We start from the raw sequence: 22,677 nt of genomic DNA, 5'->3' as shown, positions 1-22,677 counted from the left end.
CAAACCTACATCTTTCAATAGGGAACAATCATAGGTAAGAGAATAGGAAACATCCGCATCAGTAGCATATCTTGATAGATTTTCTTTTCTATCAAGTATAACTGTATATATCTCTCTATACGGATCGATCGTAAGCCATAATCTCAAAATGGAAGCTTCAAGGTATGTCCTTTGTTCAAAATGCAGAACACGCCGTCCTTTCTTTACCGGGTCAAGCTAACAACCCTTCTCTGTGATAGCTCGACTCAACATAATCAGCCTCCTGCAACACCTTCACATTCATCCTTGTTACCTTCTTTATCACCTTCTGCAGGAGGAGGAGCAGCTGAACAAACTCCTGCACCATTACATACTTTACCTGCTCATTTACATTCGCATCCTCAACAGCAACAGCCACCACCACCACCTCAACCACGTTTAGGTCCAGGTATAAATCATCAACAAAGTATGCAACCACCACCTAGCGCAAATATCCAAAATCAGCACCTGACACCAGCACAACAATTACAACAACAACATCAAAATGTCTTCGGTACTGTCATGGGTACAGTACCAGGTCAAGGACCAAACAACTTGACTCAGACTGGTGGTACAGCACAGGCTAAAGTCTATGCTAGTGTATATTCAGGTGTAAGCTGACAATTTCGAATGTCCAATAATCAGAAGTTCGCTGACATCCTCACCTAGATACCCGTATTTGAAGCTATGATTCGAGGTATATCCGTCATGAGACGACAATCCGATTCGTAGGTTATTGTTTTCTGCAGACTATCGTTCTAAGCTAACAACCCTCAATCAGGTGGGTAAATGCTACCCAAATTCTCAAGGTAGCAGGTATACATAAATCTGCTCGAACCAAGATCCTCGAAAAGGAAATCCATCCGGGAGTACATGAAAAAGTTCAAGGTGGTTGTGAGTGAAATTACTCAAACCCCTTACACCCTTAAAGACGTCGTGACTGACGCTTAATGCTGCAGATGGTAAATATCAAGGAACATGGATACCATTCGATCGAGGTCAAGATCTTGCTGCTCAATACGGTGTAACATCTTACCTTGCACCGGTATTCGATTTCATTCCCTCACCAACAGCCATCGCTGCTTTACCGGTGATTCGTACCGGAACACCTGATCGAGCAGGTCGTAAAACGCCATCCTCAAGTATGGCAGGTTATAATCCTTCGTTAATGTCTGGTAATCAAGCTGGCGCATCTGGTGATACGCGAGTGATTTCCCCTTTCCCTCACGGTCATCCTCATATCCAAGCCAGTCAACTACCACCACCACCTCCTCAGCCCCAATTTGCGCCGTCCAATGGTGAACATAATCAAATCATGGGCATGCCACCTCATCCTCAAATAGGATACCCCAATCAGCAGATGATGTATTACCCTTCGCACCAGCAGCAACACCTATATCCTGGACAAGGTGATAACCAACGAGGTATAGCAATGGCCATGACCCCAAGTCTAAGTGGTGATGGGCATCATAACCATTCATTAGGTTCAGCAGCAGATATCAATGGATTAGGTCTACCTCCGAGTGGTGCCGAAATGTACATTGATCAATACGGTCATCCTCATCCTGCACCTTCTTATCAAGCTATCAACTATACTCTTGATACTGATATGGGTCCACCACCGGCTAAAAGACAGAAATCAGAGGATGGCGCATACATTAATGGCGAAATCGAACAACAGCAGCACGAGCCACCTCAGCAAGAAGACCAAGGTGAAGATATTGATGATGGAGCATCTGATTCATCAGACGATATTAGAGATTCTCAACCTCTACCCCACGCAATGAGACTTTCGAATAAACCAATACGACCCAGACCAAACTCCAATACCACGAAAACTCGTACGAGATTACTATCTCTATTCACTACTTCTGCAGACGGCGAAGAGGGAGAAAATGATATTGACGTTAGACAGGTATTCGGTCTAGGTCCAGAAGAATTACCTAATGAATTTGATATCGATATGGTGATTGATAATCAAGGACATACAGCATTACATTGGGCATGTGCATTATCAAAGTTGTCAATAACCAAACAATTGATTGAATTAGGTTCAGATATCCATAAAGGTAATTTTGCTGGTGAAACACCTTTGATCAGATCGGTTTTAACTACAAATCAATATGAATCTGGACAATTTTATCAACTATTAGAACATTTATCACCATCAATTAAAACTCTAGATCATTCGTATAAATCTGTAATTCACCATATCAGTATGGTAGCTGGAGTTAAAGGTCGAGCAACTTCTGCTAGATCATATATGGCTAACGTATTAGAATGGGTTGCAAGGGAACAGCAACAACAGAAACAGCAACACCAAACACATATAAATAATGGTGCTATGAATGGTAACAATGACCATATTGACGGTTCATCAGAATTGAACTCAGGATCAATTAGTTTGAAAACTTTGATCGACACTCAAGATGTTCATGGCGACACTGCTATCAATATAGCTGCTAGAGTAGGTAACAAAGGTTTAGTCAATCTTTTATTGGATGCCGGTGCAGATAAAGGTAAAACCAATAAATTAGGTCTCAAGCCTTCCGATTTCGGATTGGATATAGAGGTAAATCTTTCGGTTTGCAATTTTGACTCGCCTCGATAGGGGAGTTCATGTCACTAATTAAGTTACATGTTTTATAGTTACTCAAAGTTTCACCTGCAGAAGCTATTGTGTCAAGCCTAAAATCTGAAGTGCCAAAACCTGAAAGAAAGAGTAGAGATGTGCAAAAGAGTCAGTTGTCGAATAGTGAATAATCATGGAGCTCAAACTGACAATCATTGAATCAAATAGACATCGCGGCTATATTCGAAACTATCTCATCAACATTTTCAACTGAAATGGTCAACAAGCAGACGAAATTAAATGCCACCGAACAATCAGTTAGAGTAGCCACAAAAGCATTAGCTGATAAAAGACAACAACTACATCGAGCTCAAACTAGAGTTGGTGAATCAGAATTGATCAATCAACGTATAGAATCTTTGAAAACCTACTTGAGTGCAATTACAAATGAGAAAGAAAAAAAGGCAGATTGGACAGGAAGAAAATTGATTTCAGGTGAAACTGAATTACCTTTATCGTTTAAACAAGTTGTTCTTGAAAATGATAATATCAAAGAAGAAGATAATGATACGAATATGAATGGTAAAGACATTGATGTAGAAATTCAATTACCTGAAAGAGGTGAAGAAAATTCTTTAATCAAATTAAGAAGAATAAATTTATGGGAAGATAGAATATATAATTTGTTGTCAAATAAAATTGAAATTTTAGAAAATCAAAATATCGGTAAAACTTTTAAATATAAAAAATTAATTAGTTTATCAACTAAAGTTCCTATTGATAAAGTTGACTTTGTAAGTTTTTATTATTTCTTTACTACATTCTGTTTCCGGGGGGCTTCTTTTAGAAGAAGGGGGTTTGTAGAAAGCTGATGAACCACTTTGATTATCATCCATCTTTGACGTTTGATAGATGTTAGATGGTTTAGTCACTGCTATCGAATCTGATGGTCAAGCTATAGATTTCAGTAAAATTTCTGAATTCATGAACAGGATGAAGGAAACTACAGCGTAAAATAGGTATTTCTTGGGGTAGTTATGGGAATCTTGGTAAAAAAATCTGAATCACTCAATTTGTATTGTTATATAATTATGAAATTGCTTTAGTCTTGAAACACATATTCACATTTACTTCTGGCATGTGACAATAAACACCTCAATCTCATGGCCGTGTCCTTTAACCCTGTCCGCTCCATGATTCCATCTATTTTTTAACTTCTCTTCTCATTATTTTCGCACGAATACTCTGTTAGTTCAATGATTTCAAGTTAAACATGTCAGCTGATCCTTATTCATACTTGATTCAATATACTGTCTTGGCAACGATGAATAAAAGTAAGTCAGCAAGCGTCACTTTTTACTTCAATCTTGTATGCATCTCCTTATTCCTCTTTATCATCTGACCTGCGGGACAAGTATTGCGAATTTTTGTGAGTCGTTCACTTCACTAACCCGATGCCCGTATCACATAAAGTTTCATCAAGAATGATAAATTATAACCACAAAGCCCGGCTTTTTCAACCTGAATGCCATTGTATTCAATCTTTCGTATCATCGTTTATTTAGTTAATGCATATATGATGGGATGTAAATGATTTTCCATTTACTCCTATCGAAACTTCTGTAGTTATCGTCCACTTGAAAGGAATTGAGGATCTACAAGCTTTCGTATCTATATCTCCTGAAAACGAGCCGTTACAAAGGAGTGGATCAAATTATACTCTTTAACGGTTGTCTTCTGTGTTATAAGTTCTAAGTTATAATATACATACATACATATATATATATATATATTATATATATATATATATATATATATGCCAAACAAATTAGGTCCTGTCAACTTAGTTGTTTTTCTTAAGCAAGCTTTTTGTGACATGTTGATATTTTATTATAAACTATTATCACCACCAAATAAATGAAATGATCTTGAATAACTTGCACTTGCAATGAATTTTGAATTTGATGAAATATCAACAGACATTACTTTACCTGCATCTGTAGGTAAATTTTTAATTAAAGACCATTCATCTGAAGACCAAATTCTAACATTACAATCAAATCCAGCTGTAATTAAGAATAATCCAGATTTTGATAATTCTCCTGAAGTAGTTTGTGGTCTATTACCATACATATTTGGTTTAACTTCTTTTTCTACTTTATCTTGATTTGAATCTTGATCAATATCCATTGATGTATCTTTTACATTACCTTTACTTTCTTTTTCTTCTTCTTTTTGAGCATCACCATTTAATCCATTGATTGAAGATGATAATTCGTTTGAAGTTCTAAAAAACCTTACATCAGATACAGATGATTTATGTGCAGGAATTATATATTGTGTTTTCAATGCTCTTAAATCCCATATTCGTACTGTATCATCACCTGAACCTGTTGCGACTTGATAACTATGGTGAGTGGAAAATTAGAATATTAGCATAACCATCTCTGAAATACCGATTCTTCTGAACTATTTAACCCAAAGACCGTTGCTACAAAGCACCCAAGTTGAAATCTTACTTACCCATTCGGTGCGAAATCCATTGCCAAGATTTCTTTAACATGACCATCAAGTACCATTGCTGTTCTACCTGTCCTCACATCCCACACTCGACCTATTCCATCAAATCCACTATATTCACCGAAAACAAAATACCAATGTCAGCTACCAACAACAGATTGAAAACGGCTGATAAAGCCAGAAAATCTGATTAGATTCTGTCACTCACCCTGAAGAGACCAAAGCACCATCATCCTGGAAAGCCAAAGCATAAACTTCTTTACTGTGACCTTCCTGTATCAATAATTCTTTATGCGTTTCTACATCCCATAATCTCCATGTACCGTCAAATCCAGCTGACCCTAAATATGAACCTGAAGGATGGAAAGCTACTCTTCCTACTCTATTTTCATGTCCTGATAACGTCGCTATTGGTTTATCGCTATGAAGAAAAAAGCTTGGTTGTTAGTTTTCTCAACATGATTTTTGGGTTCAATGGGTCAAATTCAACTTACCCGGTCATTGACCACAATTTGACAGTACCTTCCCCACCACCCGTAGCGAAATTAAGGCCATCTTCACTTATACCTCCAGGTAAAGTAGCTTGTGGATGCCAAGCTGCACCACCAATTTTATCCGTATGACCTTTTTTTGTCGAAACTAAATTCAAATTTGGTAAATCCCATATTTTTGTATCTCCTGTCCATGATGTGGTTAATATATACTGTGAATTAGGTGAAAATCTTATAGTAGATAAAGGTCGATCGTCTCCAAATTGGGAACCTAAGTTATTGAAGGTCTGATAGATAAAATGGGAATGAGTTTTTATGTAAATATACTGAAGCGATAGCGAGCTCACCTTCAATTCCGTGAACACCTCTTTACGCAAAGATACTATTTTCCCTAGAGGTAATCCTACTTCTATCTTCTGTCTCGCTATACGCTTACGTGCTCTAAACCTAAGCGTTAGCTAATCGTCAATAGGTAGAGGTCAAAGACACACGGCTTACCTAAATAATGAATACCTCGCCAATTTCCTCCTTGCTTCCAGTAAATCGTCTGATCCTTCCGTATAAAACTCGCCCTACGGAGGAATGTATAAGCTTGGTTTCCGCAAAGCGCCATTGAAAGCTTACCTCTTCTTCCTCTGAATCACTACTATCATCAGAATCGGAATCCACAGCCATGCCATCTCCTCCTCTCGCTTGTTCTATCTGTTCTTGTATATACTTCAGACGATCTCGTCGGTCACCAGGCTATGTAAGCATGAAAAGAATAGGTTAGCTATATCGCGATAAACTATTCCCAGTCCTTCATGTTGCTGTGAACAGTATAGGTCTCGTATATTGACAAATCATGCTCAGAAGAAACTGCACTTACACCTTCGCCGAACAGAGTTATAGGTTCACCATAAGCTCTTAACCTTTCTCTAACTTTCTTATCATCTGTAGGTACAGCCATACGCCTAAACTTCTTTTTTCTATCCAGCTCTTCTATCAAGGCGGCATTTTTGGCTCTTTCCCTCTCATCATCCGATCCACCCAACTGGTATGTGTTGTCAACGGCTATTTCAGGAAGAAGTTTATTATCAACTTACATCCCTTGACTACTTAGTTAGACGGGAGAATAACTCACTTAAATCATCTAAATCCATTTTGAGCGTACTAAGGTTCCCTTTCGTCTGTCTAATAGAAGTAAGTGGACCTCTATACAATATTAGTAGAAAGCTTGAAGGTAACCTTTGCAACAACAGTTGAACATTATTATCAACTTTCCTCTGACCAAAGGTTACATTAGTTACAACTTGGGAAGCCGAATGAGATACAATACTTTATTTATGCCCCTAAGTTATAGCAAGGCGGTAAGCGGGTATCACCGCCCATTGGTCGATCTCGTTATTCTTCTCGGCATAGTCCGGTGCTCCGGGAATGTTACGTTTCACCAAAATTAATATTGTTGATAACATATGAAACGATGATGTCTTTCCTTCTTTCTTTTCTTTAGGCAACCCCAAAATATCAATATTCGAGTCAAGTTTCCCCACGGAAAAGTATCTATTCCTACCCTCGATTCATTCACATATCGTATACTCTACTCTCGTAAACCAACGTCAAAAAGTATATAAGCAAGCTGGCCTACGCATATAACTTGAAGGATTCTTCAATCATGTTCTCACTATCTCTGGTGAGAGCCGGAATAGCCGGACCTTCATCATTATCATCAATAAATAAAGTACTACCAAGAACGTTCATCAGGAATGCATCGAATGGAAATGGTCATCCACATATACCTGTCATAAGGACTTTAGGTCAGCTGAGAAGATGGAGGAAGGAAGCTAGAGAAAAAGGCTTGGAAGTAGGAGTTGTACCTACAGTGAGTGTGCTTCGTGTAACAGCAAAGGTATAAGGAAAGCATCGTTACAATGAGATATGTATGACATATGGGAAAATCGTTCCAGATTGCATGACACTCAATGCTGACACCGGGTTATATCACATAGATGGGTGCACTGCATGAAGGACATCTAAATTTAGGTGAGCTACATTGAATATGCATGTCGGAGACACTTCAGCTCACGCTTAAATATATCGACAATACTCTATAGTCCGCACATCTCTAGCTCGTCATTCATTAACAGTGATGACCCTGTTCGTCAATCCGATGCAGGTGAGGATCACCGCACAGCTAGGTGCATAGCACACTATCGTTGATGCTTTAATAGCTGACTTCATATCTTGATCTAATCCTAGTTTGCTCCCCATGAAGACCTTTCTACGTATCCGCGAACTTTTGAACGTGACTTATCGCTACTTCAATCAATACTACCTCCACCAATATCACCAAGACAGATGCGTGGATTAGGTGTATCGGAACATGAATCGTTTAGACCAACAGATAAAGATAAGAATTCAAGCAATGGTAATTCACATGTTATAACGGAAAGTCCTTTAGTGATATTTGCACCTACACCTGATGTGATGTATCCTTTGAAAGGAGAATTGCAAGATCTGAGAAATCACAAAGGTGTGGAAGTTGATGTAAGAGGTTGGGCAGACGTTATGGAAGGTGCTTCTAGGCGTGAGTCTCGACTTGTTTCGCTAACGTTGGCGCGGCTTGCAAGATGATCTCGATATACTCCTGTCTTCGTTGGGAAAGCTGACCAACATTCCTCCCATCTTCAGCTCAATTCTTCAAGGGGGTAGCTACAGTCTGTACAAAGCTATTCAATGCTGTGGAGGTAAGTAACGTCGTTCAGCTACTGCCGACCTAGTTATCGGTTAGTCAAGCTGATAATATGTGATTCTTGCTTTTGTAGCCTGATCATGCTTACTTTGGACAGAAGGACATACAGCAAGCATTGTTGTTACGAATACGTATGCTCATTGTTCATCTTTACATCTAATATAAGATAAATAGAGATCTAACATCGTGTTCGGCTATAGTGGTCAAAGACCTCTTACTATCGCACCCATCACCATCAAATTTACATATATTACCTACGACAAGATCTTCAGAAGGATTGGCATTATCATCACGTAATGCATATTTAACACCTTCGGAATTATACGTATCACCAGTATTATATAAAGCTTTATATGCTGCTAAGAAATTGTATGAATCTGAGGAGACTGCCGAAGGAAAAGATATAACGGGAGAAGATTTAATAGCCGCTTCGACGAGAATTATTTTAGATGAACAAGAACGTATACTTTCTCCTCAAACAACTGAACCAAAAGGTAAAGGAGTAGAATTACAATTGGATTATATTGAAACTTTTGATAAAGATACTTTTCAACCTATACGTGGACCTATAGGTGAAAATAAACAATTTGTTCTTGCTGGTGCTATCTGGGTGGGTAAAACTAGATTAATTGATAATCTATTGGTTGGTTGGGAAACTAGTTAGATTGAGCGTACAAGGTGTTTTCGATAGATGAATTGCAACGTGCGCAATACTGAGGATGACTCTCAACTTGTTATTTCAGTTCTAGGAGGATTTACTGCCTTCTAGACGCAACATCATAGACAGAATAGATGTTATGAGATGCATTATGCAATACTATGTCCTAATATGGGGTATATATAAATGCCGGTTATATTTTAATTTGCACTGTTGAATCGGAAACACTAGTCTTCTATCCAGATTGACCCAATCAATCAATTGAGCAGATTATAGCGTGGTGGGATATACTTAAAATTCTTCTTTCTACAGGGTACTCTTCCACTTAGTGATCACAACGCGATTGTATGGAAATTTGGGAAAACTAATTCCTCGACCAAAGTCTTTCTGATTACATCAACAATAAATCTTTCAACTTTACCTACATTCCTTAAAACATGAGCATCTGAATGTCCAATTTCAGATTCGATTTGTAAATTAGGTAATAATCTTTGACCTATTGGAATTTTTTGATTATCCAATAACAACATACTATTTCTTTTTGATGATCTATAATAACTATTATTATTATTATTATTATTTTGTTGATGTTGAGAATGTTGAGATTGATCATTCAGATTATCATCTTCTTCTTCTTCTTCTTCTTCAGGTTGATCTAAAATAGTTAAATGTAATCTATTTTTTTCATTTGAATAAGCAATAATTAATTCTGAATTTAATTCAAATCCAGTAACTAATAATTTTAAAGGTAAAGACATGAATAAATTTGATGGATAATTAACTTGTAAAGAAGTTAATAAACATAAATTTAAATTTGATTTATGTTTTAAATTTAAATGAATTTGTAAACTTGGTATATCTCTTTTGGTTTCTTTATGTTGTGGTAAATTTTTTGGTGGTTTTGCAGGTGGTGATGATATAGGTAATTCAAAAGAAGAATGTTCTCTTGTTAAAGGTATGATTTGTATTCCTTCTTCTTCATCTAAATCCAAAATATCTCTCGTATTACTTCTATCCCTATTTCTATTTCCATGTGTATGAATATGGGTAGGCGATAATATACTTGCTGAACTATTTAATCCGACGCCCATACCCACAATAGATGAAGGTCTATTTAAAGGTAAACTTGCAATTGATGCTGGTCTTCTACCTAATCCAGGTGAAAATAATGCTGAAGAAGCGCTCATTTGATTAAATCCATTAAATCCATGAAAATCATTCTGTTGATTATTGTTATGATTATGATTAACGATACCATTTAATCCAGATGAATTTGGATCAAATGGAAATGGTATAAATGATTTACCTGAATTCGAAGTACTACTTCCTGCTATGTTCGATGATAATACATGTGGATTAGAGATTGATCTGGGTATCTGAGGATATTGTGATTGTGATTGTGAATGTGAGTGAGATCGAGAGAAATAGGTAGGAGGTTGATTTCTTGAATATGATAATGAATGAGGTTGTGATTGGAATTGTGAGCCTGAATGACTATGCCTATTATTATTGGATTTCTTCTTTATAGTCGATCTAACATCTAGGTGAGGATGATGATGATAATTATCATTATAATCGACTCCAATATCGTCATTATTATTATTATACGTATCTTGATCTATATTATTTCCAGCTATATATTCATACCTTTCATTATCTAATTTACTTTCAACCCCTCTTAAAGAATTTGTTAATTCTTCATCCTTTTTAAATTGTTTTTCTAATTCAGCTTGTTCTTGTTCAAGTAATTCTTCATCACCTTGTTCATCACCTAAATCAAAAACTCTCCAAACATCTCTAATATCTTTAATTTCTAATTCTGGACCTAAATCACCAAAATTAAATGATGTTATTGTTATAGGTCCAATAAATGATGGTCTTTTAGTAGTTTTTAATTGTTCATTTAATAAATTGATTAATGATTCTGATAAATCATTTGTAAAATCTATTCCTTCAGTTGTAGAATCTAAATCTTCTATATTTCCAAATGATGATGATGATGAACTTGCTCCGGGATAACCATTGCTAAATGGATCTGTTGTATCTGCCCGACGCGTTGATGTTGATGGACCAGCCTCAGAAGAAGAAAAAGATGAAGGTGTATTGAGTAATGACCAATTTATATCGATTGACATGTTGAAGACATTGAGAATTGATTGGATATCACCAATCACAGCACGATATTCTGCGGCCTATTAGGTTATTTCGATATTTTCCTACAGGTGGGGTCAACGTTATGAATGCTGGCGAATATGATGTAGCGAAACTCACCTCGTGCAATATTAAGAGAGAAATGCAAAAAGCTATATATACCATGATACCACTTCACCTTCCGTCGGTATCATCATTTTATTCACCCTGAATAGGTAATTTTGGTATTTTAATTTTGGTCAAAAGTCAATTGGAAGACTTGGATTCAACTCGACTGCCAGGATTTTATTTGAACGATATCTGCAAATTTATCATTGCGATCTCATCGTCAAACATACCAAAGAAATCACACGAAAGAATGACTGACGTTCAATCTCAAACCAAGAAAGGCTTCAAATATGTTATTGAACATATGGAAGAAGATGACGAGAATACCAAAGCATTACCTGAATGGGTTAAATTGGAGTAAGTTGGTTTGTATCTACTTCAATGGATGACCCTTGGAGGATCTCAATGATAAATAATATGAAATGTAGCTGATGATTATCTTTGTCAATATAGATATTCTCACATGTTAAATTTAGTTGGACCTTCATCAAGTGTACATTTTACATCATTATCATCAACTTCAATACCACCTTTAAATTCTTATTTATCTGGAACTTCAATAAAAACAGTTTCTAGTACAACTGGTAATAATAATATACATTTAGAATCAAATTCACAAAAAGGTTTTCCAACTACACAATCAATATTACAACTTATTGAATCTAATGGTATAGATAAAAAAAAAGTTTGTTTATTAGATCCACGTGCAGAAAAAATAATTGAACCAAAAGATGAAAAAGAATTTGATTTATTTTTATATGGTGGTATTTTAGGTGATGATCCACCTAGAGATAGAACAGGTGAATTAAGAAAATTAGGTTTTCCTTCAAGACATTTAGGTGAAAAGCAAATGACAACTGATACAGCTGTTGGTGTGACTAAAATAGTTATTGAAGATCAAAGTGAGTAGCTTTTACATGTTTCATTATGGATCAGAGAGATAAGGGGATCAACAATATGAAGTTTGAAGCTTTGACAAACTAAGATATACTAATTGATTTATGACTATCCCCTCGAATCTTGTTTTGATAGTACCGCTTGATAAAATCCCTTATACTGTGAGTTGACAGAATTACAAACTGCAAGATTGGGTACTGCTCAAAAGCTGATACATATGACATTGTAACTATGTAGGACTTCCCAACAATAACATTCAACAAATACGAATCAATCGAGATGCCTTTCAGTGAGTTCTGAACTGATTATCCCAAACACAATTTCCTCAAGAGACAAGATCAACAAATCCCATTTCCCATGTGACTATAATTGAATTACAAGAATGAATTCACTAACAGAACCTCATGTTACCGCTCGATAGGATACGTGGTAGATGACAAAGGTGAACCTATCTTACCTGCAGGAATGAAAGAACATCTTAAAGCAGATCTGAACAGAAGTATCGATGATTTTTAGATTTCGAGATGTATGTACGAAATCGCCGTCAAAGTCGATCATGAAACATGTATAACATACATACCATTCATGAACCCCCATATCGTCGCAATACGTGGCAGATTGTACTTTGAGATGGGGCTTTCATTCCACCAAATCGTATATGGGAAGATCACATTTCAATCAACTTTCTGTGGAACTAACTCAACAATTACTATCTTATCCTGAAACATTTCACTAATTTTAAAAGTTCAAATGGGTGCGATTACGCTCCAACTTTTTCGCTATAAGAAATGGTAAAGATCGAATATAAGCAGAATCAGTCATCTAAACCAATCAAAGTTATCATGGGACAAATTCTTTCAACCACTTACGAGAACCATTTTTCCCATTCTTCTTTACCCCAAGAAGAACTTACAGATTCATCTTTTAATCCATTGAGAATTGCGGTTGGCTATTCATTATAAGTGTTAGAGGTCAGTTGACGGATATGACTTCGCTCTGTTAGATACGTAAAAACTTACAGTGACTTGAACACTATTTTGTCGACCAACTTTGACTATTAAGGTAAAAAGAACCTCAGAATCAGCCACGATTTTTGTGGGGCAAGGATGTGATGAAGCAAATAATGTATGATTGATTTTTTTTCACTATACCCACGTAAATATTTGAAATCATCTGTGGCTTCATTACCACCATTTGGACTTGATTTAACATCTAATTTATCTCTTAATTCACCATAAACTTTTGATTTTGGTCCATCAATCTTATTATTCTTTTCGAGCAAATCAACAGCTAGATGGATCAATTTATCACGTGTTTCTGAAGGGGTTAATTTTGATGCTGCTTGATTGAAATATTCTGATTGAGTTTTGAATATCTGATCAGAATGATCAAAAAGAGAATAGTGTCACTATTAGCTTTAGGTATTTCAAAAAGGGAGGAGGGGAAATTGATATGTGATTACTTGAGAGAACACTTACAGCACCGAGGTAATCCCAGAACAAGGTTGGGTAGAGTTTACCGAATACAATCAAAGCTTCTGTATGAAATACCGCAAAGTAGTGGCTTAGAGTAAATATCAATATAGGTACAAAAGCTTATATTTCGTTGTAAAGTTGGCTTTTGAGATTTCGATTCCACTTACAATGGTTGAGGATAAAGTCTAGCTACTAGACCGATTTTACCTTCGTATTTCCCACCTTTTGTGATTAGAGGTAAAACATTCGCAGTGAGTGACTTATGTATTTTTGCGCAAAATGGACAAAGTGGATCAAGATAGCTAGATGTGATCGGCTTCAGTATTATCACGAAATTCGAAATCGATATGCAAATCTAACACCTACATATCAAGTGTTTGATCACCTGTACCTTGTCGAAGGAATGTAAGTGATTTGGGGAGTGACATTGTGACTTGTGTATCGATTCTCACTTTATGAGAATAAGATATTACAGGGGAATGTGAGAAAAGGATGTCAGTGTATGAATAGCTTGAAGTTTGTGTCTTTTAAGAGATGAGTAGTAAACTTCGTGTGTCAGCATCAGCATCAGCATCAGCATCCATATGGGGAGTCGTGCAAGAGACCTGCCAGAGGTATGTATGCTGTCATATATAACTTATACAACTTGTATATACGATGGCGTAATGGTGAGTACTGTCCACGTGGGAAATATCCCGTATCGGAGGTAATCCTGTAACCTCGTGATGATGAGATTATAAAGCTTAAGGGTGAAGAAGGAGCCAAGACAATTCTACAGCGGGCCGCCAATGGGATTAACGTACAATTGATAGTTGTAATGATCAAGCAGAACGCAGAAGAGAGCAGGAAGGAATTGGATCAAGGTAAGGATTTAACCTTAAGGCATTCCAGGTTATAGGAAACAAAACAAGGCAGAGCCGACAGAACACCGTTTGGGACCCTAGTTACCCTTTATTGGCGGGTCTACAAAACAACTCGGAAACTCACAAGATCGACATACCAGTTATACCAGTTATAAATCAACCGAACCTCCCTCTTTTACTCACTTGAATGTAAACTTCAGGTCATTTGACATTTCTTATACCTACATACATACACATACATTTCTATATATCTTGATCATCTTATCTCATCACATCTTGAACGTTCATAGATCACCACTGTGATATAAGCAGTATTGAGATCAGCGTATCAAAGCATACGTACTAGACTCTCATTAAATATACACATATATATAGAAGCAAAGTATATCGTTCAATCAATCAACACCAAAATGTTAGATCAAATACCTTCAGAAATAATCTCACAAATATCATTTCATCTATCATTATCATCTTTATCAAGTATTAATCCTAGTGGTGGTGGTGGTGGTAGTAGTATATCGACAAATTCATCTTCATCTACATCGTTGAATGGTATAAACAAAACAACGATATTTGATAATATACCACCTACAAATTTATTATTATCATGTAAAAGTATAAATGATTCAATATCATCTTTAAATAATTCAAGATTATATGGGAAATTATTCAGAACATTATTTGATATAAAAGCACCAGAAAGAAGATTTGGTTCAGGTTCATCAAATTCATCAAATTATTCAAAATTACAAAATGATAAAATACGTAAAAAGAGAATGAAAAAAAGAAGAAGAAAGATTGTTCTTTCAACATCTAATAATGATAATAATGAAGATTTAGATGACAACGATGATGATGGGATGTTAGTTATAGATGGATTAAAGTTAAAAGATGATAAATTAAAAGCACAAGAATTAACAAAAGAATTAAAAAAGAGAATTCAATGTTTATGTAGATTAAAAGATATGATTGATTCAAGAGATGTTTCAGATATTGAAGATGAAGATTTGTGGACTATTTATTTCATGTTAATTGAGAATGGTAAGTCTATTATTTCTGTTCGTTGCTATATGCGACGTTATTTTGTATATACATCTCGCTTAACAGTACTCTCATCGACGCTATAGATGGTAAAAACATTCAGCATCTCATTGGACCAAAAGCGACTGTCAATTTACCTCTGTTCTTGGATCTATATCATGAACAGCATTTCTTAGCAGCAGCTGTCGAACCTGGTTATCCTGCCGAGACACCTGGTAGATCCTTAGCAATGTGGATAGCTTGGCTAGTGTGTGGATCTGGTGAGTTGTACTTTCTTTTACCCTGCGACTATATTAGCTATATACAAGTAGAACAAAGACTTAACTAATCACATGATATATTCCCATACTATTCAGGCCTTCCCGATGAAACACCTGAACAGCGTGAAGAAAGAATGTTTGTATTGAGACCATATGTATTTGCTGCCCAACAATATCCATTATATTTCGCACCATGGACGATACCAGATTTACCTTTATCAAAACCTTTACCTCCTCAAAATGAATCAAATCCATTTATAGCGGACTTGACACCAAAATCAAGATTAGTTCAAATTGAACATTTTGGTAGACAACTATCATTATGTCCACCTTTTTTAGCACATGCTGCAATATTAAGATTTTTTTATAGGAAACCAGGTGAAGATTTTGATGGTGATTCAGAAAATGAATTGGATATGATTACCCCACCTTTTATGTCAATACAAAATGCTACTGGAGGTGCAGGTGGAGGAGCTAATCAGCAAAATCATCATAATCAACAACATCAACATCAATACCCAAATGGTGGTCAACATGGCCAACATGGACAAATAACGAATGGAGTCAGAGTAAATGAATTAGTTGATGGTATAATGCCTGGTACAGAAGGTATGATATTACCTTCAAATCCAACAAGTAGAGCACCAACTAGACCTGGATCACCATCACTTGTTTCACGTGAACCGAGAAAACAACATTTTTTACTTGGAAATTCAATTATACATGATAGAGATTTTAAAAGATTAAAATCATGTTTTGATCCATTAAATACAACCAAAGGATTAGGATTAAAATCATCAAATTGGAAAGGATCATTTGATGGTTGTTGGGAAGGTACATTTTCATTTTTTGATTTTGATGCTTTTAGAGAAATGTTAGCTGGACATGCGAGAGCTCTTTATGAAGGTCCATATGGTGAACAAGCTCAAGTTTGGAGAATTAAAGAAACTTATGTAAGGAAAATTGGTTGGGTCAAAAAGCAATCGGAAGATAATAAGCTATTTTCTTCCGATGATAGTGATAGCGATAGTGAAGATGAAGATGAAGATGATCTTCTTGATAATGTTATGCAGGGAGATGCTAAACGTAGAAGAGAAAAAAAAGAAAAAGAGAAAGAAGGTTTACCATTAAAAGGACCAATGGTTAATGCAGGATTCCCATCAACAAATGTACCACCAAATACATTTAGTAATTTAGCATCAGAATTAGCTGAAGCTGAAACTTTAAAAGAAACTTTAAAACAACAAATTGAAGCTATAAAAGGATATGAAATTGTACCTTCACAAGAAGAATTAAATGAAATGTTAAATAATTTAAATGAAAAAGAATTGGAAGATTCAGGTTTAGAATTATTATTAACTGGTACAGGTCATTCTGCATGGGGTAAATTCGTTTTAAAAGGTAGAGTTAGATCTTGGGATGGTATGGCTAGTTTAGTTAAAGAATATGCTGTAAGTTTTTTTTTTTTTTGTTTTTTGGAAAATTTAACTCTATTTTTTGAATGATATTCAGCTTGAATGCTAACTTGAGTATTCGCTCATATTTCATAAATATCATATATGTAGCCCGATTCACGTGGAAAATGGATTTATAGAGGTTATGTTTTAGCAGGTGATATTTTCGTTGGAAGATGGAGAGATACTTATACACCTGAAAATTTCGTTGGATATGAAGGTACTTTTATCTTGAACCGAAGGTAGTCAATCGTATTCAAATGGATACCTATAACAAAAGTTCCAGTATCAATAAGGTTTACTGAGAACCATGATCTGCTCTTATAGAAGTGGAGATAATCAAATTTTGTACAATTGTATTCTCGTTGTATATTCTATTGTAAATTTGTATGCACTAAATTGTAACAATCTCAACATCATTTTTGATACTCTTGTAATGTAATTGATAATAAAGTTTCGATATGGCTTATCCCATTTTTATAATTACGATACAAGAAAATCATTTATCCATTTATCATCTACTAAGATAATTGCCAATTACCAATACATCTTGTTTTTTAACCTCTTCAATTGTTTATTGGCTCTAAATTGTCGTTTTGACGAATTTGAATTTGAATTCGGATTAGATTTTACATACATTAATTCTTGTAAACCAGGAATTTTCTTCTTAGCGATATTCATTAATTTTCTATTTTTAACTGTTTTACCTTTTGGCATCCAATCAAATTTTAATATATCAGGTTCATATTTTTCTAAAAAAATTTCTTCATTGTCTAATTTCTCTATATTTCCTTTTTTTAATGATGATGTTGATGATGAAGAAGAAGCAGAAGAAGAAGGTATAACTATATTTATATCTGAATTATAATTTTTATTTAAATATAATTTGAATAAAAAAATCAAAAATATAGGTAAAGCTGCTATTACTGCCATTGCTGGTGATTGAGTTTTTAAAGTTACAGCTGGAAATATTGGATATACTTATTAACTCAAGAACGAAGCCATGTTTATTTCAAGAGATTAGATGATCAACTCACTCAAAACCATTAAACATTGCATCAAGACTGTACCGACTAATAATCGATTGATTATAACCCACCAACATTCTCCATCAGTTTCTTTAGCATCGTTAACATATTTCAGTGATTGACTATGCTGTATAATCAAGCAAATTTTAGGAATTTTAGATTTCACTAAATCGGAACGAGCTGAATGTGTGAAAATAAATGTGCTTACCACAATATGCGCAGACCAAAAATGTAATGTCGCTCCGATCACTACTATAGGAGCCAATGGAGCGTATATAAGACTAAAATCAAAATCAGTCACTTGGTCATTTGGTTTTCTATATCAAGTGAACCTACTCACCCTACACACATTGCGAATATCTATAGATAGGGGACAATTTTTAACGAAATATATCAGCTGAGCAATAATTGAGCCGCCCTTATCCATTCTGATGGTACTTACAATAAGAGAGTATTCCAAAGCTGAACTCGTACGATACATAAACGATAATTAGCCTCTATACTTCCTTTGTAGCATCTTGAACCATATCACTTACCGAACTATAAGATGAATCACTTTCATATTAGCGATTCTTATTATCAAATAAAGACTGACGGGAATCTTTGGCTCACCTCGAAATGTATAGCTAAAGTAACTTCTGCCAAATCTTGAGGCGTTTTAAATTTGAGTAATTGAGGAGTTTTTAGTAATAATCTAGGTACTTGAAGCAATTGTAACCACATAACTATAGATCGAATCCTATTGTTTAATATTTACAAAATTAGCCATCGCAAGTCTTGGGCCGTATCTCCCAAGAGAGACGAGGGAGTCTTCTAATGAATAAATTGATTTTTTTGATGATACCCACGGATACCATGAAAACCAGTATAAACTCTGAGAGATATAAGCCCTTGTGATTTTTGCTGGTAGATCACCTAAACTTGTATATATATCTTGAATTGATTCTTGACCAATTTTCGAATATATTCCTGAGATGGTTTCGTATAATACACCAATTAAAGCGAAAACCACGAAGTTTGATATCTAGTATAAATTCACAAATTGAATTAGCGATTCCTTCCTAAGTTGTAGATGCAACAACGATGAATATGACATGACTGGATACAAGCTGTGCTTTTAACAGATTATTGATTTAGATAGATAGAAACTTACAAGAAGAAAAATAAACACTTGTCTGGTTTGATCTTTATCCAATTGTCCTCTTGTAATTGCACCTGACCATCGATTTAATTCTCTCATTATATAAGGTAATAAATAAGAAAATATAGCTGCTACAGTAGCAGGTAAAACGCCTTCAATAACCATGAATATCACTTTCCAAAATTGTGATTCTTCTTGCATCTCTGCTAATTTCGGATATCGATCGATTGCCTATGTAGGAGTATGTAAATCAAAATAGCATGTTCGTCAATACACATGTACAGTATAGTAGATCTGACCTGAATACTTTCAGAATTCATGAATTATATATTGTGAGACCGATATTAACTCACAATACCAATATTTGTTAATAAAACAATACCCATAACAGGTATAGTATTCAAAAAGCAAACTACGATTAACGCTAATTTACCAAAGATCGCATGAGAATGTCTAGATTTTGCATCTTTTTCTAAATTTCGCCATAGCTAGAAGAGAATAATCGTATGGATTTTAGATAAACACCTGAGGGCATTTTTGAAAGTCAAAACTTACGACATTATGGGTTCTTGGAGCCTAAATACAAGAAGAAATGCGTTAATAAATATATTAATGTGAAAATGGATAGATTGAACGCAAAAATTTACCTTCTCCAACGTATATCCAGCTTGAGATAACTCCCTTTTACGATCTTGTAGTATATCTCTTGCTAGTTTGGCTGTTGGTAGTGATACGAAAGCTACGTTGACGGCAAGAGCATGTATTCTGTCAATATCTTCTGTCCATCAATTGCAAGCGAATAATCTCACCAGCTGTTACTGTTCCATCCAAACTTTTCCAATCTAGATTATCTTGTTCATGACATATCAACTGTTGCTCCTCTTCGATCTGATGTTTCTCTCTTAACGCTTCATTACTGTATAATCCCAAAGTATGTTATCAGTCCCAGACCATGAAACGATGGTAGTGAATATGATTCATTAAAAGATGCACTCACACCTTTGTCCTAGCGTTCTATCATGGAATTAACGCAAAAGGGAACAATAATAAGTTATGTGAAATGTCCGAATAACATTAACAGAATTGAGATATAATAATATGCTTGACTTACTTTACTTTTTCCTATAAATCTATGCCAACAAGAATCGTATAAATAACTTTTGTTTTGAGATGAATGTGATTGAGCTTGATAAAAAGTTTCTAAAGCAACAGCTTTAATAGCATTTGAAAAAGCTTTCTTTTTGAATTTTTCAATTTTTCTTTCTAATGGATTTAATTTATGTACAGCAAACCAAATTGAACTTTTACATTTATCTGAATAATCACCTAAAACTAAAGTTTTAATCTTTTGTTTAGCTTCTCCATTGGTCATTCGAGATATTGATAAATTGGTTATAAATAATGTTTTAAATGATATTTCGTTTCGATTCCTGATTACAATTTATCAATTTGATCAGTATCCGTCTTAGCTTTTCATACATGAATATATTACTATACAGTATCTGTATACTCAACAAAAGTAATACTGTACTTACATATACGCCCATTGATTAATTAATTTCGAATGATGTGCTGAAGCTTTTAATACTGTTTGAATTTAATATAGAAATTATCAGCATAAGGTTTTGCACTAATTCACACATGTTTACTATACTCACCAAAGATAATGACCAGCATAGTAACTATAATTTCGAAACTGATATGTACCAATAAAGCATTACTTGTAATATTAGCAGCAGTTAGTAAATTAGGGTTATCGATTATATTAGTTATATTCCCATCAAACTTTTCGGCATTACTTTTAATCAAGGTTGAATTTTCAGTGATTGTGTTTGAATCATTGAAAAGTGAATGAGTACTTCCATATGAAGTTTGAGTATTGATGTAGTAATTTGCAAATGCTAATAAAGTAGCAAATATCGATATAGTCGCAAAAAGGTATTTCAATAATCGTAAAAACATTAAATATATCACCGCATCTAGGCCTAAGACGGTAAAATGAATGTCGATCTGATCAGCCAAATGAGTTATATAAAGTGAAGATAAGATATGTAGTTGCTTACCTATCATTTTTAGAAGTCTGATCCGAAGTAAGATAATTCAGTATACCCGAAGATCTGAATAAGAAAAATGCGTTTAGTCGCAAAACTTACTTTATATCCTGTTGTAGTATAGTCGGCCTTTTTCCTTGCCCTTTTTTCCTAACACATGATCTAAGAGATAAGATATCCCAACAACAGCATATTGATTTGGGTATAATAGCTGAAAGTTCAATTTTCGTTTCTTCCCAACTCGCTCTCATCCAACCGAAGAAAGTGATCGGAGCCTGAATAAACATTATAACAAATTCAGCATTAACCCCTATACCAAAAACAGATGGAAACTTTACAAAAGGAAATTGTAGATAGTATATAGAGGAATGAAGAAATATAAAAAATGTAGTTCTCTTACTTTAGGTGCTTTCCCTACCCAAATACCATTATCTTTCGACTCAACCCATTCAAACTTTTCATCATCAATATCACTTTTAGTTTTGTTGATATGCATTCTTCTTCTTCTTTTGAAACCAGGATAAAAATCAGGTTCTTCATTATATTTCATTATCATGTATTCTTTTTGACCTTTTTTATCTAATTTTGATAATTTTATCTTGTCCTGTTCCTTTTCGTCAGGTGCTTGAGATGGTTTTCGTAATTTTAATCTAGGTAAATATATTCTACGCCATTTTAATCTTACAGTAGAGTATAATAATAAAATCAGGAACTATACATATGAGAACAGCAGGTGATCGTTAGTATCCATATCAAAGGGGACGAAATGTGTTTCAGCAATTACAAAAGGATAGATAATGAGAAGAAGTGAATTGTTTGATGATTGGAGCTAATCTAACCCACTATTCCTATCAGAGTCGCTACCCATGCTGCCAAAATACTGGTTGCAGATACATCCCAATGATTGTCAGCTTGTTTGATAAAATCTTCAGCTGATAATCCTACTACGGTAGATGCTGTTGGTGTATTAGTAGAGTAAGTATGAGTTGCATGTTGTCTTGCGTCGATCATGTTAGGATGAGTTGGAACATTGTTAAGTTGATCTTTGGCTAGCTGAGATCCACTGACGAAGGGTGCCATGGGAATTTTCACCAAATTGATATCATGCCTTATTTTGTCCTTGATCTTGCTTCAATCTTTTCAACTCTTTAGAGTTCGCAAATTTTTTTGTGAATCCTTGTCTTGCCAGTCTCAGCACACTTTATCGTGATAGGGAAA

The 22,677-nt window shown here is 35.0% G+C and overlaps 8 protein-coding genes across 8 annotated transcripts; 4 read left to right on the top strand and 4 right to left on the bottom strand.

Moving 5' to 3' along the window:
* Positions 1 to 148: 148 nt before the first annotated feature.
* L201_002053 (uncharacterized protein) lies at positions 149 to 3,604 on the top strand (the record flags this gene model as incomplete). Its single annotated transcript, XM_066217833.1, has 8 exons — positions 149 to 162; positions 240 to 630; positions 688 to 746; positions 800 to 912; positions 978 to 2,590; positions 2,668 to 2,758; positions 2,819 to 3,384; positions 3,503 to 3,604. The coding sequence occupies 8 exons, from the start codon at positions 149 to 151 to the stop codon at positions 3,602 to 3,604; spliced, it is 2,949 nt and encodes a 982-aa protein (XP_066073930.1).
* Positions 3,605 to 4,480: 876 nt separating this feature from the next.
* L201_002052 (uncharacterized protein) lies at positions 4,481 to 6,743 on the bottom strand (the record flags this gene model as incomplete). Its single annotated transcript, XM_066217832.1, has 9 exons — positions 4,481 to 4,997; positions 5,114 to 5,221; positions 5,319 to 5,531; positions 5,605 to 5,888; positions 5,949 to 6,042; positions 6,100 to 6,173; positions 6,226 to 6,345; positions 6,470 to 6,654; positions 6,725 to 6,743. 9 exons carry the CDS (start codon positions 6,741 to 6,743, stop codon positions 4,481 to 4,483), a joined length of 1,614 nt encoding a protein of 537 aa, XP_066073929.1.
* Positions 6,744 to 7,255: 512 nt separating this feature from the next.
* L201_002051 (pantoate-beta-alanine ligase) lies at positions 7,256 to 8,996 on the top strand (the record flags this gene model as incomplete). The annotated part of the gene is made up of 8 exons (XM_066217831.1): positions 7,256 to 7,462; positions 7,590 to 7,623; positions 7,695 to 7,756; positions 7,840 to 7,951; positions 8,042 to 8,167; positions 8,272 to 8,327; positions 8,406 to 8,463; positions 8,533 to 8,996. The coding sequence occupies 8 exons, from the start codon at positions 7,256 to 7,258 to the stop codon at positions 8,994 to 8,996; spliced, it is 1,119 nt and encodes a 372-aa protein (XP_066073928.1).
* A 326-nt stretch (positions 8,997 to 9,322) lies between these two features.
* L201_002050 (uncharacterized protein) lies at positions 9,323 to 11,125 on the bottom strand (the record flags this gene model as incomplete). The annotated part of the gene is made up of 1 exon (XM_066217830.1): positions 9,323 to 11,125. One exon carries the CDS (start codon positions 11,123 to 11,125, stop codon positions 9,323 to 9,325), a length of 1,803 nt encoding a protein of 600 aa, XP_066073927.1.
* Positions 11,126 to 11,499: 374 nt separating this feature from the next.
* On the top strand, positions 11,500 to 12,662 carry L201_002049 (uncharacterized protein; the record flags this gene model as incomplete). Its single annotated transcript, XM_066217829.1, has 5 exons — positions 11,500 to 11,606; positions 11,703 to 12,151; positions 12,282 to 12,307; positions 12,384 to 12,435; positions 12,568 to 12,662. The coding sequence occupies 5 exons, from the start codon at positions 11,500 to 11,502 to the stop codon at positions 12,660 to 12,662; spliced, it is 729 nt and encodes a 242-aa protein (XP_066073926.1).
* A 244-nt stretch (positions 12,663 to 12,906) lies between these two features.
* On the bottom strand, positions 12,907 to 14,049 carry L201_002048 (uncharacterized protein; the record flags this gene model as incomplete). The annotated part of the gene is made up of 7 exons (XM_066217828.1): positions 12,907 to 12,925; positions 13,016 to 13,095; positions 13,166 to 13,200; positions 13,302 to 13,521; positions 13,625 to 13,709; positions 13,789 to 13,923; positions 13,988 to 14,049. The coding sequence occupies 7 exons, from the start codon at positions 14,047 to 14,049 to the stop codon at positions 12,907 to 12,909; spliced, it is 636 nt and encodes a 211-aa protein (XP_066073925.1).
* Positions 14,050 to 14,894: 845 nt separating this feature from the next.
* Positions 14,895 to 17,485, top strand: L201_002047 (uncharacterized protein; the record flags this gene model as incomplete). The annotated part of the gene is made up of 4 exons (XM_066217827.1): positions 14,895 to 15,525; positions 15,612 to 15,785; positions 15,882 to 17,236; positions 17,351 to 17,485. 4 exons carry the CDS (start codon positions 14,895 to 14,897, stop codon positions 17,483 to 17,485), a joined length of 2,295 nt encoding a protein of 764 aa, XP_066073924.1.
* A 291-nt stretch (positions 17,486 to 17,776) lies between these two features.
* Positions 17,777 to 22,539, bottom strand: L201_002046 (uncharacterized protein; the record flags this gene model as incomplete). Its single annotated transcript, XM_066217826.1, has 19 exons — positions 17,777 to 18,201; positions 18,277 to 18,394; positions 18,476 to 18,548; positions 18,608 to 18,627; positions 18,880 to 19,006; positions 19,116 to 19,291; positions 19,421 to 19,639; positions 19,762 to 19,896; positions 19,964 to 19,984; positions 20,056 to 20,147; positions 20,218 to 20,324; positions 20,406 to 20,422; positions 20,520 to 20,838; positions 20,944 to 20,995; positions 21,067 to 21,393; positions 21,472 to 21,488; positions 21,562 to 21,734; positions 21,860 to 22,171; positions 22,303 to 22,539. The coding sequence occupies 19 exons, from the start codon at positions 22,537 to 22,539 to the stop codon at positions 17,777 to 17,779; spliced, it is 2,967 nt and encodes a 988-aa protein (XP_066073923.1).
* Positions 22,540 to 22,677: the final 138 nt, after the last annotated feature.

The sequence above is a fragment of the Kwoniella dendrophila genome, chromosome 2 (assembly GCF_036810415.1).
Source record: "Kwoniella dendrophila CBS 6074 chromosome 2, complete sequence".
NCBI lineage: Eukaryota > Fungi > Basidiomycota > Tremellomycetes > Tremellales > Cryptococcaceae > Kwoniella > Kwoniella dendrophila.
Note: the sequence above shows the minus strand (reverse complement) of the source record. Positions and strands in the feature narration are given on the sequence as shown.